The sequence below is a fragment of the Scomber scombrus genome, chromosome 10 (genome assembly GCF_963691925.1).
Source record: "Scomber scombrus chromosome 10, fScoSco1.1, whole genome shotgun sequence".
In the NCBI taxonomy this organism is placed as follows: Eukaryota; Metazoa; Chordata; class Actinopteri; order Scombriformes; family Scombridae; genus Scomber; species Scomber scombrus.
Genome location: NC_084979.1, coordinates 10,408,392 through 10,423,391, shown reverse-complemented (window position 1 = coordinate 10,423,391; position 15,000 = coordinate 10,408,392). Strand labels below are relative to the sequence as shown.

The 15,000-nt window shown below is 38.4% G+C and overlaps 1 protein-coding gene and 1 non-coding gene across 2 annotated transcripts in view; one reads left to right on the top strand and one right to left on the bottom strand.

The window, feature by feature from the left end:
- Positions 1 to 12,580, bottom strand: part of LOC133987906 (solute carrier family 26 member 6) — an 18,456-nt gene extending 5,876 nt beyond the window's left edge. The window contains exons 1-15 of the mRNA XM_062427390.1: positions 12,374 to 12,580; positions 12,009 to 12,138; positions 11,045 to 11,184; positions 10,122 to 10,232; positions 9,768 to 9,943; positions 9,370 to 9,534; positions 8,547 to 8,699; positions 8,362 to 8,444; positions 8,023 to 8,170; positions 7,822 to 7,935; positions 6,930 to 7,007; positions 5,324 to 5,419; positions 3,748 to 3,854; positions 3,484 to 3,553; positions 2,768 to 2,860 (exon numbers count right to left, since the gene is read on the bottom strand). Coding sequence (XP_062283374.1) covers positions 2,768 to 2,860; positions 3,484 to 3,553; positions 3,748 to 3,854; positions 5,324 to 5,419; positions 6,930 to 7,007; positions 7,822 to 7,935; positions 8,023 to 8,170; positions 8,362 to 8,444; positions 8,547 to 8,699; positions 9,370 to 9,534; positions 9,768 to 9,943; positions 10,122 to 10,232; positions 11,045 to 11,184; positions 12,009 to 12,136 — 1,662 coding nt within the window. The 5' untranslated portion in view covers positions 12,137 to 12,138; positions 12,374 to 12,580. The remainder of the gene's footprint in view (positions 1 to 2,767; positions 2,861 to 3,483; positions 3,554 to 3,747; positions 3,855 to 5,323; positions 5,420 to 6,929; positions 7,008 to 7,821; positions 7,936 to 8,022; positions 8,171 to 8,361; positions 8,445 to 8,546; positions 8,700 to 9,369; positions 9,535 to 9,767; positions 9,944 to 10,121; positions 10,233 to 11,044; positions 11,185 to 12,008; positions 12,139 to 12,373) is intronic.
- Positions 12,581 to 14,649: 2,069 nt separating this feature from the next.
- trnar-ccu (transfer RNA arginine (anticodon CCU)) lies at positions 14,650 to 14,722 on the top strand. Its single transcript has one exon. It is a non-coding gene; the product is annotated as a tRNA-Arg (tRNA).
- The last annotated feature ends 278 nt before the right edge of the window (positions 14,723 to 15,000 follow it).

Genomic DNA, 15,000 nt, shown 5'->3' with positions numbered 1-15,000 from the left:
TGTGAAATACAGAGAGGATTTATAGGCTTAACCAGCACCATGTGAACTTGTTTGGCAAAGGCTTGAACATAATGAACGTTCATTTATATGTAAAAGTTACGCACTGCAGATTAAAGCAAAAACATTTCAGTTTTACAGGCCTGCTCAGCCACACCACACGTTTTCACCTATTTTGGCTAATTAGATCCCTGCTCAATTTGTAGGTGAACCATAGATGTGCCTTTAAATTGCACTGATTCCTTAAAACATGTGTGCAATGTGTACTCACTTTAATTATTATTATAGGATATAAACAAGCAAGCAGGAGGAGTCTTCATGAATATGCAAGAGTTTGCATCAATTGTTCTGTAAATAGTCTGAAAACAGTTACTTTTTCCTTGGAAGTCTAAAGTGAAAACGTGTGAAACATATTGGAACAACATGTGATAAACAGCAGCAAAACAAATGTTTACTGCTCATTAACAGTCATAGAAGCACAAATATTTACCTCAGCCAGTTTAGCCGGTTCAATTAAACAAATGCCTCAAAACAAAACTAAACATGAACAAATAGAGCAGGTATGCCAGGTAGCAGTCATGCTTGTTGATGCTTGTATGGGACGCAACCACTTCTATTACAGGAAAGGAAATGAAGTCACTTGCTCTGTATAGATGATGCATTACCTTGAGGAAGTAAACATGAATTAAACTCTAAAGTAACTTTTCTGCATTCCACAACTGAAAAACACAAATGAACAAAGTTATATCACTTTAACTTTGAATCACAACTAAAGATTTTAAATAATCATTTTAACTGAAGCAAGAGATTAATAAAGATTAATTCCTAACAATTTGTAATATTTATTTATTCCAAGGAATGTTTTATATGTTTTATATGTTTGTGTTTTTACCTTGTAATTATAAATGGAAACTGGTTAGGTTTACAAATGATTTTAGTTTCAAGTCAAAGCCAATGGACAAGAACATTTCCTCTCAGGATGAATAAAGATCACGGGCATTTTTAAGTCAGCTAATATTGTTGGTTTGGGTTTATCTGTCATTAGGAGACATGGTGCACTAAAAGTACACTGCTGCTGAAGATCTGTGTTACTCCAAAAAGATTTGCACCGAACCAAAGACAGAGAAAAGAACCACCGTAAAAAAGGGATGCTTTTCAGCTGTATAGTTCAGGGAGGAGAGATGACTGCGGGCTTTGTGCTGACCAGCTTTTGTGCTGTTAAAATATACATGAACACAGTGAAATCTCTAACAGCTCCTGTCAGGTCAGAAATGTCATCTATAGCTGATCTACAGGTCACTTCACTTTTTTAAGGGAGTGCAAATGAAGCAGTGGATAATTTAAGGTTCCCATTTTCATTAAAATCATTTTTATATAACATTTATACCACATTTAGAAAAACACCATTTGCAGTAACTATAGACTGATGAATTAAGAAACCAGTAAATGGAAACACCCAGAAATGTTTTAATGATCATCAGCCACCAACAGCCAATCAGATTTTCCTCCTTTTGTTATTGTGATTTTATTTCAGGATTTGTAAGGCAGTTGCAAAGTGGATCAGAACAATCATCCAAACCTTTCCAATGCTCTAAAACCAGTTAGTTGAAATGCAAAAAAAATTCTTCAGAGTTTGTCTAACATTTAAGTCAATAAGACAATGTAATAGTATGAAAAAGCCTTCATGAAAAAAACAATGTACAATTTGCCTCTAGTTTCTTCTCTTACGGCATCAGTGGTTGATGAAATTGCAGCACTTAGCCGCCACTTACATAACTGCCACCCATCAGCTAAGTCGCTGGCAGTGAGTAAGTGATTCAAAATATGCTGAGCACCTTTCACAGTTTCAAGAAAAACAATCACCAAATTTGAGTCACCATCGTGCCACAGACTGGTGGAACATTGAAAACACTCCTTATCCAGATCCAAAAATGACCAGAATTTATCTGCTGGCAGTTTCTCACCTTGTAAACAAACCTGCAGCCTGCCAGTCAACGGCAGCTCTATGAAAGCTTATTTGCGCATCAAATATCAGAAAGAAATAGGGGACCCAGTGGCTTTGACATGCTGACATTTAAATGGATGAGACGTTCCATTATCTCCCTCCCTGATTCAGTCTCTGCTTCTCACCCTCCCTCCATCTTTTGTCATTTTTTTTCAAACTTCCCTCAATCTGTCTTCACGTTTACCCCAAAGAGCTGTGACAGAGGAGGAGGAGTAAGAAACGGGGGGGGGGGGGGGGGGGGGGAGGAAGAGGAGGAGGAGGGGGTGTTTGAACAAAAGTTGAAGAGAAGAGAGGAAAAGTAGAAAAGGGTGGGATGACATGTTGAACAATGTCTGTCATGGCGGTGATGCGTGAATTGGTGAAATGTCAGGTCAGTTATTAGTGTGTCAGAAATAATGTTTGTAAATGAAGAGTTAATTGTACAGAAATTGTGACAGGAGAGATTGTTGCGGGAGTTGGTTGTTTTTGTTTTCTCTCTCTCTCTCTGTGTATGCGTGTGTACTTGTAGTGTATTTATATCTGTAAGTTGTCCATCATGGTGTATTTGTATGTGTGATACTGTTTTTAGAGGGCGTCCACATTAACAAAGGTAATTCTTGTCTTTGTCTAAACTCATTTAAATTTTAGATCTTGAGAGGGAGAACATATTATTACTCTTCTCTACTTTAAAGAGCTCTTTGAGGCTTAAGATCGGGTTTGGGGATTAGGATGAATATTAGGTCTAGGCTAGGTTAAGGGTTGGTTTGTGTGTGTGTGTGTCTTCACCTTCTCTCCTAGGGCATCTTGGTACATCTCAGCATTGGCAAAGTAGAGGGTGGCAGAGGAACGGAAGATCAAAACACCTGGAACCTGCTTCACCTAAAATCAATCAGTCAGATAACCTATCAATAAAGTATGAAAAATCACAATTTCTGACACAATACAATATTTGCGGAAAAACATAGCAGCATAATACAGCATTCATTTATGGAGGTAGTCTACAGCCATGCTACCAAGTCAGTGGCTTTGGTAGCTCAATACTAACGCCGGGATGCAAACTCATTCAAAATGGCAATGCCAACATGCTAATTTTTAACCGTTTAAAAAAAAAAAGTTTTATTCCCCCCCCCATGTTTATCATCTTAGTAGATGATAAAAATGTTTTAATTAGTATTAAACACATAGTAGAGCCCAGGATTTTGGGACAGCCAATAGACTGAGAAATAACATTCAATATATGAATACGCAATGCAGGGGTGAGGTCGAGCACTGGTTGAAAGTGCAGTGTGGTCTGATTAGACACTGTACATAACTCCCATTAACATGTCTATATTTAGATCTTGGCTATAATATCAGGGACAAAAGAAATAGAGGGACAGGTGTGCTTTATGAACAGGTGGTGTTAACTGACACTTTGCATTTGTCATTAAATTACACGCTGAATATTTTGTCTCTTGACCAGTGCTTGCCCTCACTCCTGCTTTCAGTTTATTGAGTCATACCTGACTGTAGTCCTCCAGAGGCCTGTAGATATCTGTGTCTTGGACCTGCCCTAATAGGGAGTATTTAGGCCTGGAAAACACACAAAACAAACAACTTTATGAACAATTTGTTGTTTATGCTCTGAACTGAAAGAGAAGGACTGAATTAATTGTTGGGTGTGGTAAAGGCTGAACGCTGAGTTTGCAAATTATGCCAGTGGATGTTTGTGTTGTTATTAGTGGATAATCTTGGGTGTGTACAGCCCCACGGCCATGTATTCTTACAGCTGTGTCCTGAAGATGACTGTAAGCATAGAGAAACCGATGGCAGCAGCCAGTCCCAGGTCAGGGTTGAACAGCACAGTGAGGATAAAGGTGACAACCCAAATCACCTTGAGTGAGAGAGAGAGAGAGAGAGAGAGAGAAAGAAAGAAAGACAGAGAGAGAGAGAGAGAGAGAGAGAGAGAGAGAGAGAGAGAGAGAGAGAGAGAGAGACAGACAGACAGACAGACAGACAGTGATTAGTAAAACAAGGCCATAAGTTGAGCAATGACTTAATATCATTAAATGAGAAACAAAAACATTGGTTGGAAGTAAATTGCAATTACTACTCTTAGGTCCGGATTTACTAAGATCCCAAATAAAGGGTACTAAATTGTGTGCGCAGTGCAATACATTGTGCTTTTAGTTAATATGCGTTTCCTGGGTGATCTACTAAGAATAAGTGGGTGCAACAGGGTGTAGACAGCAGTATTTAAATGAGTGTTTTGCGTTAATAGAGAGTTTGGACAAACAGAAAGACCACAAGCGCAAAATGAAATTTGATCTCATGTAATTAGAGGTTCTAGTGGAAGAGGTTAACAAATATATTGAGTAATAACAAAAAATATTACCAGAAAAAACACCATATAGGAGAGTTCAGTTCAGTTCAATTCAATTCAGTTGCTTTTATTGTCCCCTAAGGGAAACTTAAGCCTAAGGGAGTATTTGTGACAAAGTCAATGCTGTTAGTAAAAACCAAAAATCTTCCACTCCAAAAATATTAACACAGTGGAAAAAATCCATCCTGTGCTTATTCTGTCATTGTGCCTGTCTCCTCTCCAAAGTGACAGAAGTCAGTAAATGTTTGGCACCTTTCAGCTACAAGGCAGTTCAAAAGGCCATAACCTCAAAGGGGGTTGCAGTCACGTTATAAACTTTGAAATTAAACCTACATTTTCTTTTTTATATTTGTAGCAATGTGTTCACAACTGAAACCCAACATACAAACAATTTAAAGTTTCTTTTTGATATATTAAATATATTAATAGCCTTTTTTCACAGAACACCTTTTGACTTGTCAGATTAGGAACGTCATAGGTGGATTTTTAGGCTACATTGTAAATTAATTATGTGTGGGTTCTTCCACTGGTTTATATGAACGGTAGGAATGATTACAGCAACAAAAAACATGTCAGTGTTTGTTTGGGCACCTGACTGTTTTAGAACTGACTTAAAAAGGGATTACCTGTCATTTACAGAAGAACTTTACAGTGTTTGTGTGTACTGTATGTGGGTTTCAGCTGGAAACAAATTACTGCAAATTCGATAATACAATTAGGATACAATTAGCATGATAACATAATAACTGTACCCTAACTGTATTTAGCATGCTAGTGTAACCATACTAACTAGAAGAAAGTTCCCTATAGCCATGGTGGTGTATGGAGTGTGTCACAGATAGCTTGTGATGTCCAGTGATGTAAAATAATATTTAATGGAAAAATAAACAGATATAATCATCGGTACAGTACATCCTGATACCAAAATGTTAATCTTTTCAAACATTAACCATTTCCTTGTCTGTTTTTCATTCACTCACCATGTCTACTTTGTTGCTCTTCCACAGTGCAGGGATGTCCATGAATTGCTTAATCATGCCATGGAGGTTGACATAGATGATTGCAGCCAGCACTGCCTGCAAAGTAAGTCAAATACAGAAATAAATATAGTTTTAAATCCTAAAATACATAATTAACCTGTTTGAGGTTAGTGTATTACAATTTCAATGAGGTGTGGATTTGAAAGCCTGAAATGAGTTAGTCGTGTTTTACATAAAACAAAATATATATTATATTCTTCTTTTTAAACAAGTGAACCACTGTGCTTTGTTAAACTCAAAATCCTCACATCATTTTAGTCACTCTCTCTAAATGTATGCAATCCTTCAAAGTGGCATGTTAGGGAGTGAAGTATCGTTTTCCTTTCTTTTGAGATACCACAAGAATCTGTGCTTGGTACCTTTTCTCTTCTCAATATACACCACCTCCCTTGGTCAGATTATCTTCTCACGTGGTTTCTCTTACCATTACTATTCCAATAATAACCAGCTGTGTATGTTTTTCCCGGCAGATGACCCAACTGTCTCAGCATGAATCTGTCCAACCAAGTCTGCAATACTTTCACTAAGCACGGTACACCTATCACTCTGTCCTGTAGCTTCACACTGTATAATATAAAGTTCAGGCTGGTTCCAACTGAATTTGCCACTCCACTCCTTGGACAGGCACCTATCATTTCATGCCTTGAGTATTGTAACACCCTTCTGGCAGGGCTGCTATGCACAGTACAACCATCCAGAATGCTCATGTCATTGCATACCACTGCATCCACCCACTTACCTGAAGTCCCTCATTAAGATTTATGCACCTTTTCGTTCTCTACAATCTGCAAATGAACAAGTAGTCCAACCGTCATGGCATGACTGTAAATCTAAATCTTTCTTTCAAAATCAAACTCCAAGACCCCCATCTTTTGAGAGTTCCTACTCAGATTATATGCTCTTTCTCGCGGTAGATAGATACCTCTGCCTCTCTCTCTCTCTCTCTCTCTTTCTCTCTCTCTCTCTCTCTCCCTCTCTCTCTCTCTCTCTCCCTTACACACAATATATTAGTTGCTACTAACTTTTTACTTCATGCACATGCAACCTTGTGGCACTCATCAACACTGTCTTTCACATACAATTACAAACATTCACATATGGGAGGCTTTCAGTACAAGTGAAGTCTGCCACTGTTGGCCTGCTCTGGAGCGCTACAGGTCTTGCTCAGGAGCATCTCAGCAGGGACGGGAGAGTGTTGGTGGAGAGGGTGTAGGATTCAAACAGACAGCTCTAAAGCTATCTAACATGCATACATACACACACACATACAGTGCAGAAAAACAGGATGGATTATCTTTTTGCAAGCATATTCATAATCAGAATTGGACACATGCTTGTGCAGAGATGTGAACAGGTGGGGAAAAAAACCCACCCACCCCCACCCAACAAACACACACACACCCACCCACCCACAAACACACCCACACACACACACACACACACACACACACACACACACACACACACACACACACACACTCACACACACACACACACACACACACACACACACACACACACACACACACACACACACACACAGTACCTTGGGCAGATCTTCAAAGAGAGCTCCAATCCAGAGCGTGATGAAAAGGATAACTATGGCTGATAGAGCCCCAGCAACCTGCAGTGAAGAGAAGAAGGAAGATATAGGCGTGATGAATAGAAATCAGTAGAGAGATCAGAGGATACGATTTACAGAAAAACTAAGAAACAATGAATGATGTGGTGGTCAGTAGAGTGAATAGGTTCATGATTGTAAGAGGAATCAAGACCTCCTCTCCTCACTTCTTTCCTTTCCTCCCCTCTTCTCTGTAATGAGCCTTGGCAGATTAATGGTTTTGTCAGACTAAATCAGGTTAGCCTTCCAGCAATTCTGTGTTTGTGTAGGTGGACTTCAACAATGTGAGTGAAAATCAATTCCCTAAGTGTTTTTTAATGATGCCACTTATCAGAGTAACATTAATTATGGCTGTCTTTTTATTTCGTTTAACCTTTAAAATCGCCCAGGTTTGTACTTACAGGCAGAGGGACATGTTGGGATTAAAATGCTGACTGGAAAAATGATCTCAGGAAGCACCCATAACAAGTTTTTTTTTAAACTGCAGAGCGAGAACATTTCTCTAAATGTTGTTAAAATGTCTATCAGTCGACACGTTACTACTTCAAATTTTTTAAGTGAATATGCTTTTCAGTGAGATAATGAAATAAATGTAACAGTTTCAACTTTACAATAACAAGTCAACATGGATATCACAAGGGGCAGGGGGAAAGTGATTTTTATTTCTTTTTTAATTTGGGTGAACTGACCCTATATATTTTATATGAATTATTCTCTCAATCTAGACCTACTCGCATCATATTCTGAACCTGCCTCCTCAAAGCTTCTACATCTTGCTGATGGGCACTTGGGTAAAATAATGTTCACTCATACAAACCTGAGTCTTCCCTCCTGTGCTCTCCTGAACCATGGTGCGAGACATGGAGCAGCTGATGGCAAAACACTGGAAGATTCCTCCGACAGAGTTACTCAGACCAAGGGCGATTAGTTCCTAAAGCATGAACAACACACTGTTGATACACAAGACATTGCCCTTAAAACAGCTGCTCATCCATGTATCCATCTATCACCTGCCTACCTGGTTACTGTCCACCTTGTATCCATATTTAAGGGCGAAGATTCGTCCCAATGAGATGGCGATACCGTAGCCAACCACAGACAGAGCAAAGGCGTCCCCAATCACCTGACCAAATAGAGAGACATCTGGGAGAACAGGAGGCTGGAGGCTGGTAGACACAGACAGAGACAACAATGATTTATAATACTTCATTTCTCACATGTGTAAACACACATTCTTGTATGTTAACAGTGTCTGTGTGTGTGTGTGTGTGTGTGTGTGTGTGTGTGTGTGTGTGTGTGTGTGTGTGTGTGTGTGTGTGTGTGTGTGTGTGTGTGTGTGTGTGTGTGTGTTCCTCACCCCGATGGAATAACTCCCACCACATCCACTGCATATTTCTCCTTTAGGTCAACTTGCCAAGAGACAAGTGTAGCGATAACGACCTGGAGAGACACATAATGAAAGAAATGTGTTAGTGGATGCTTATGTGTGTTTATCTTTGAAAGATTACATTTAAGTTCACACACATATTCCTGTATACTCACCCCAAGCAGCTCAACAGGTATAGGAACAGGTAGTTTTTTACTCAAGTACGCATTGAGCTCCTTAGCGAGAATGAGGCCAATAATGGCGACGATACTGACCACAAGAGTCCCAATGTTTGTCTGTGGAATGAGATAACACACCTCCAGCACAGTCTGGGAAGAGAGAAAGAAATGTAAAAATGCACATTATATTACATACATGAAAATGCAATGTTAATTTGAGGTTCTTGTAATTCCAGTTGACAGATAAAACCACCACTGAGAGGCCTGCCAGCTCGACTGACATGTTGACATGAGGCAGAGGCAATTGACCCACCCATGGTATCATGCTTTTACGTAGTGGAAATAAAATCATGCATTAAAGAGGGTCAACAAGGGTGACTGATGAGACAGTCAGACAAGAGAGTATTACATTTTCCAGAAAAAGCTTAACAATGTTTAACAGTGAATGCAGAAATCAATCTTGGGCTGTTGGGCCAAATCCAATGCACAGAATCAGTCAATTTATCCTATTAAGTTACTTACCAAGAAAAAATACACTAGCTTCTTAAATGTGAAGACTTGCTGTTTTTCTATGGTTATTATCATTTTAAGTTGAATATCTTTGAGTTTTTTCAGACTGTCAGACAAGAAAAGCAGTTTAATATGTTACTAAGGACTCTCAGAACATGACAGGCATTTGTTTATCTATCTGACATTTTAACTTAAAGATAAATCCGAACAGAGTCATCAGTGGTGGCAATGACTATTAGTTCAACATTCACTTTAACATAATTTCTAGAAGTGAGCTAATGTTAACGATTGCAGCTTTGTACGTCCTTACAAATATCAGTGAGAAGGCTCCACTGTGTCTCACAGGGCTGATGCCAAAGGTATATTTGAGCTGTGACACAATGACGTGGATGGCAGCTCCTGTGGTGTAACCTCGGACCAGCGGCTCAGACAGGTAGGTCACCACGAAACCAAACTGGACTAGACCAAGCAGAATCTACAAACATACAGTAACACGATTATAAAACACACAAAGATTGACAAATAGCTTCATGTCTAAAGAATATATGTGTCTGCCTATCAATTGTGTTGATAGCCTCTGCTGACCTGATTATCATAACATTTTTGACTTTTGCATAAGAAACATTAAAATCTAATGCAATCACTACTCCTTAATGTCTCCCAAATCTTAGACTTCCACACAAGAATTTAGTTTGTTCAAATATTTACCTGGAGCAATCCAGACATGAAGGTGACGGCTGCTGCTACTTTGACCCTCTCTGCATCCCGGGATAAAGTGTCAACTATACTCGAGTTGGTCACATTGTCCCATATCATGAAGTTCGAGTCTGGGGCTAAACGCTCTATCACCCCACCTATCATCACACTCATCACCGCATATGTTCCTGGAGAAAGGGAGCAGAGTTATGAATAAAAATCTGTGCTGCCCAGCATTATGGAAACTATATATTTGAAAACTGGACTGTGTCATAACATCTGGAAACATGCTGAAGATATAAAATGACATCAACTATCAAATCCCCATCTGTCAAAATGAACTAAAGTCAGTGTATAAGTACAAACCGACTGAGATGTGCTTGGATGTGCCGAAGATGAAGTAGATGAGGACAGGGTAGAAGGATGAGTAAAGGCCAAAGACTGGAGGTACAGATGCCAGCAAAGCATAGGCCATACCTGTAGGGATACAAAGGATAATTATGATTTCCTACAATACTACAATTACAGAAAAAGCATAGCAATAATGATATTATCACATAGGTTCATATAATACAACATGGTTAAAATGATACATACAAAGTGGGAATGTATGGAGAATGGTCATACATAAGTAAAAATTGTATATATGGACAAGTACAAAAATACATGACACTTCTCAGGAAGACTGAATATGAAAACAAATTTGAAATATAACAACACAAGAAAGATTGAGAAAAAAAGGAATTGTACAACTGTATTTGTATATTTATCCAACACCATGAACTCTTTCACATTTAATATATTCATTTATTCTTCATATTTTTTGTATTTTTATTCCTTAATAATTAATACTGTAATTCTTGACTGCATTTTGCCCTCATTGTTTGTTACAAGTATGTGGAAATAATGGTCTTTTTTCTTGGTATGTATGAAAAGTATATTTCTGTTTTTTATACACAGTAATGGATCAACGTATGCTTGTCATATGAAAGCATTGGCTGCTCTTCGTGTGTGTTGTCTGGCTGGTATTCTAGTACAAATGTACAAATCAAAAATCATATTTTGTTCCATGTTTCCTGTAGACAAACACAAAAGCACCCTCTACAAACAAACAAACCGTACTTAAAATATGTCATAGTGACAAATATTTGTTTGGAAAAGCAGTAAAAATATATATATATATCATAACAAAGCACAACCTGCAGATTAACATTTGAAATAAGTAAAATTATTATTAAATATTTTATCCCTTCCTCACTGCATTTCTGCTTCCTGAACTTGCATCTCACCCTGCGGCAGCTGCATGATTCCCACACTAATTCCAGAGATCAGGTCACCCAGCGCGTTTTCTCTGATGGAGTACCGAGGCAGCCATGATACAACAGGAAAACTACCCAGCATGCAGCTCTTCAGCCTGGGACCAGAACACCTGAGTATGTTTTTCAGGCAGAGAGAGAAGAAGAGTTGTCACATACAATTTGATATCAATGCTGCAGTACGTAACAAATCAGTTCTTGGTCTTAAGTCTACCTCCTGACAACTTTAGTGCCTGTCTTGGTGTTGGTTTGACCTCACTTGTTTTGGCCTCAGTGTTGATTAATGTTTTCCAACCATCAAAAGAAAGTTAATAAATGATTGTTTGTACTCTTGGTTTATTTCTGCATAAACAAAGAAAACCATTGAAGGCCTTATTTGAGTGAATCATTTATTAGCCAGATTCCTGATGTAATCATTAAAGACCTCACATAAGCAATGTTCTTACATTTGTAAAAACATGTCTACTGTTGTTGACATGGATGTGGTCTTTGCTCTGTTGGTCTAATTTTAACTCTCTAATTGTTATTTACTTACAGTATCTGACAAGTGACAACATGCATGAGTATTTATGTAGGAAACAACAGACTGGGAAATACCTTTTTATTGTAAAACGTTAGCACAACATTTAGCATGATTATTTCAAAGCCTGTTGCATGATTAGAACTTACCTGTGACCTTTTATATGCTATCCACGGTACAAGATTTGAAAGAAGATAATAAGCAATAGATAAAGCAGGTCTTTGCATAAGTTGTTGATTGTAATATGATGAGTGAAAACTGTTGTGTTTTCTTCTCATCACTAGAGTAGAAGATATAATCAGTGACAAGGGGTCCAACCTGGAAGCAGTGGTAACTTTCCAAAAATGTAAATGTTTAAATGTGTTATAGAGAGATTAGTTTAGGTGTATGGTGGATGAAATGTAGTGTAGAGTTTACCTCATTGAACTTTTGACCTTCTCATACAAAGATGTTTTTGAGTCTGACTTTTCTGCCATCTCATCTACAGCTCCTTCATCCAGGATCTCCCTGTGGACACTGTAGCTCCTTCGCCTCATCTCTGTCATGGCTAAAACAAACTGTTATTGTAAAGAAAATGCATCCATTACATTATAAGCATAAAATATCCCAAAAAAAAACAAACATAATGACTTTTCATCACGTGCAGGAAGAGCAACTGTCACTTTTTAACATATCCATCAGTTGACAGCTAATAAAATACAATTTTAGATGTTTCATGTTGATTTCTATCCAACTGTTGATTTTGGTGGGAGCAACAGTTTGAAACTATTGTTAATAATTACCTTATGTGTTCCAGCTGTATCAGAAATATTTTATTAGGTTGAAAATCTTCCTAACGCCAAAGGTTGGTCTATTATGTTTGTCTTGAGATAAATTTTAGTGAAGGTTTTCAGTAATGTAAGTTTTTGTCCTCCTTGATATCTTTGATCCGTTTTTCCGGTTCAGAAGACATAGATCCAGACCCCAATCTATTTCTGGTGACAGCTGTAATGAAAATAGTCCAACTAAATGAAAAAAAGCACAAAAAAAATGCTTCACTCAAAAGATAGTACAACCCTCTTTATGAAGAATTAATCCTGCCTGTATGTAGTGGTCTCCAGGCTTCAGATGGAATGTGCTATTGAGTTTTCCATCAGATCCAAGTGGTTCCAAACAACAAGTCTTGATTTCTTTTCACTGCAGTCAACAGATTAAGGTGAGTCGTTTAATTTAAAAATCCACCACAAAGAGGATTCTCTGACCAAGACATGAGGATATTCCCTCTCTTTCCTTCGTGTCCTCTCTCCTTCAGTTGTCTGAAGGTGAGTAAGTCTCTGTCTGTGTTGTGGCTCCAGTGCTGTGCCGTGAGACCTTGAAGAGGTATCTAGATATGAGATTGGACAATGCTGAGGAGGAAGAGGGCAAAGTTCCTAACTGCCCATGCAGTTGTAGAAGTGCAAGGAGTGGTACAAGTTAGAGATGAGCCTGCGTAATATCTACTTGTACTCATTTACTGAGTGAGTTAGTTCACTGACTTTGTATTTATTGTGATATATTTAAAATTTATTGCGTCAATCACTTTTGGCCTGAAAAAAAAAAAAAAAGAATTGTGCAAAAAACAAACAAACAAAAAACATACCATATTGTAAATGAGAGTATGACTTATGGGTGCAGCATATGCATAAACATAGGAAATTTTAAAAAATGAGTGTCCACATTAATATAATTGCAGCACACACAGTACATTCATATTCACTCTACAAATATTTATCTTCTATCTGTGTGTGATAAGATTAGTCAGATTTTTCAGCCCAGAGAGGGTTGTCCTTGTTTTATGATTACATCACAGGAGAAAGAATTAGGCATGCTTAATCACTGGACGAGCAGATACTGAGAAATTGAGGTGCAGTTTTAACTACTTTTGTTTGTATTAGCCTTTTTGTAAGTTATTGCATTTATATTTCACGTTTTAGGGTTTCTTCAATCTTTCCTTTTTTCTATCAGCTGTGATACATCATGTTTGCACAGTTGGGTCGTGCAATTTCCATGTCACAAACCTAACACTTCAGGTTCTCCATCCCATGTTTCCGATGACTGGTTTTCTTCAGCAGGTTGTTTCCCCTCTCCGCTATCTTCGTCCACTTCGTGTCCATGTGAACCCACAGAGAAGAGAGAATACTGAATATTCAAATTTCTTGTATGACTTGACTCTAAATAACAGGAAAACTGAAGATGTTCAACGCACCTAACAAGCAGTTAATTATACTGATTAATTATACTAGACTCCTAGGCACTGGCTTCCTATGCATGATATTGTGGGATTAAGTCCTATTTGAAGTGAGTGAAAGTGGAATGGTGGCTAGGTTGATGGATCTAAAACATCCTCTAGTGTGCCCACTAATACAACAGGGAGGTTGTGACAACACTAACACTATGTATTAGGTGCATGATAAACACATTTTGTTGTGCATCCAAACATGAGATTTCCTTCTTGCTGATCTGATGTGATATTGATTGTCTATCTAGGATACCCACTACATGATGCCGCAGTGGCCTAATGGATCAGGCACTGGCCTCTTCAGCCAGGTATTGTTGGTTTGAATCCCATCCAGTGTTGACTAACAGCAAAGTGACATTGAAATAACTTTTTTGTTATTTGGCGCAATATAAATAAAATTGAATTGAATTGATTTGGTGTACATGAATGAAAATTGAATTGAATTATCACCATAAGTTGCTGTGTGTGGTTGTTATTAAAAGTGTCTTTTGAATGTATGATCAAGTGGGCTCAGTGATATGTTAATAACAATATGATGGTGTTTTCTGGGCTAAAAGAGGGAAAACTTACTGTTGTAAATTGGGGGGATATGGGTCCTTCAAAAACTCTCAGGTCCAAGGACTAACATTAGATTTAGGTGGCCCTGCCTGTACACCAAATGCACCAACTACAGCATTGTTGCTTCACTCCTTTTGTCTTGTGTTCCGCATTGTTTCACTGCTTTGTTGTGACATGTTTACTCCCTATTGATGTCCCTCTAAACATTGTCTAAATCGTCGCTCTACTGGTTATTTCACAGAAGCCCCAGTGGCCTAATGGATAAGGCACTGGCCTCCTAAGCCAGGGATTGTGGGTTCGAGTCCCATCTGGGGTGACGGACAGCAGAGTGGCGCAGCAGAAGAGTGCTAGGCCCATAACCCACAGGTCGATGGATCAAAACCATCCTCTGCTAACTCATTATGTCCTGGTGGTTAGGTTGTTGTTAAAGACTCCAGTTACTGAAGACACAAAAAAGGTCAACACAAACGATACCTGTAGACCACATGCACCAACTACAGCATTGTTGCTTCCCTCCTTTTGTCTTGTTTTCCACCATGGTTTCACTGCTTTGTTGTGACATGTTTGCTACCTATTGATTTCCCCCTACATATT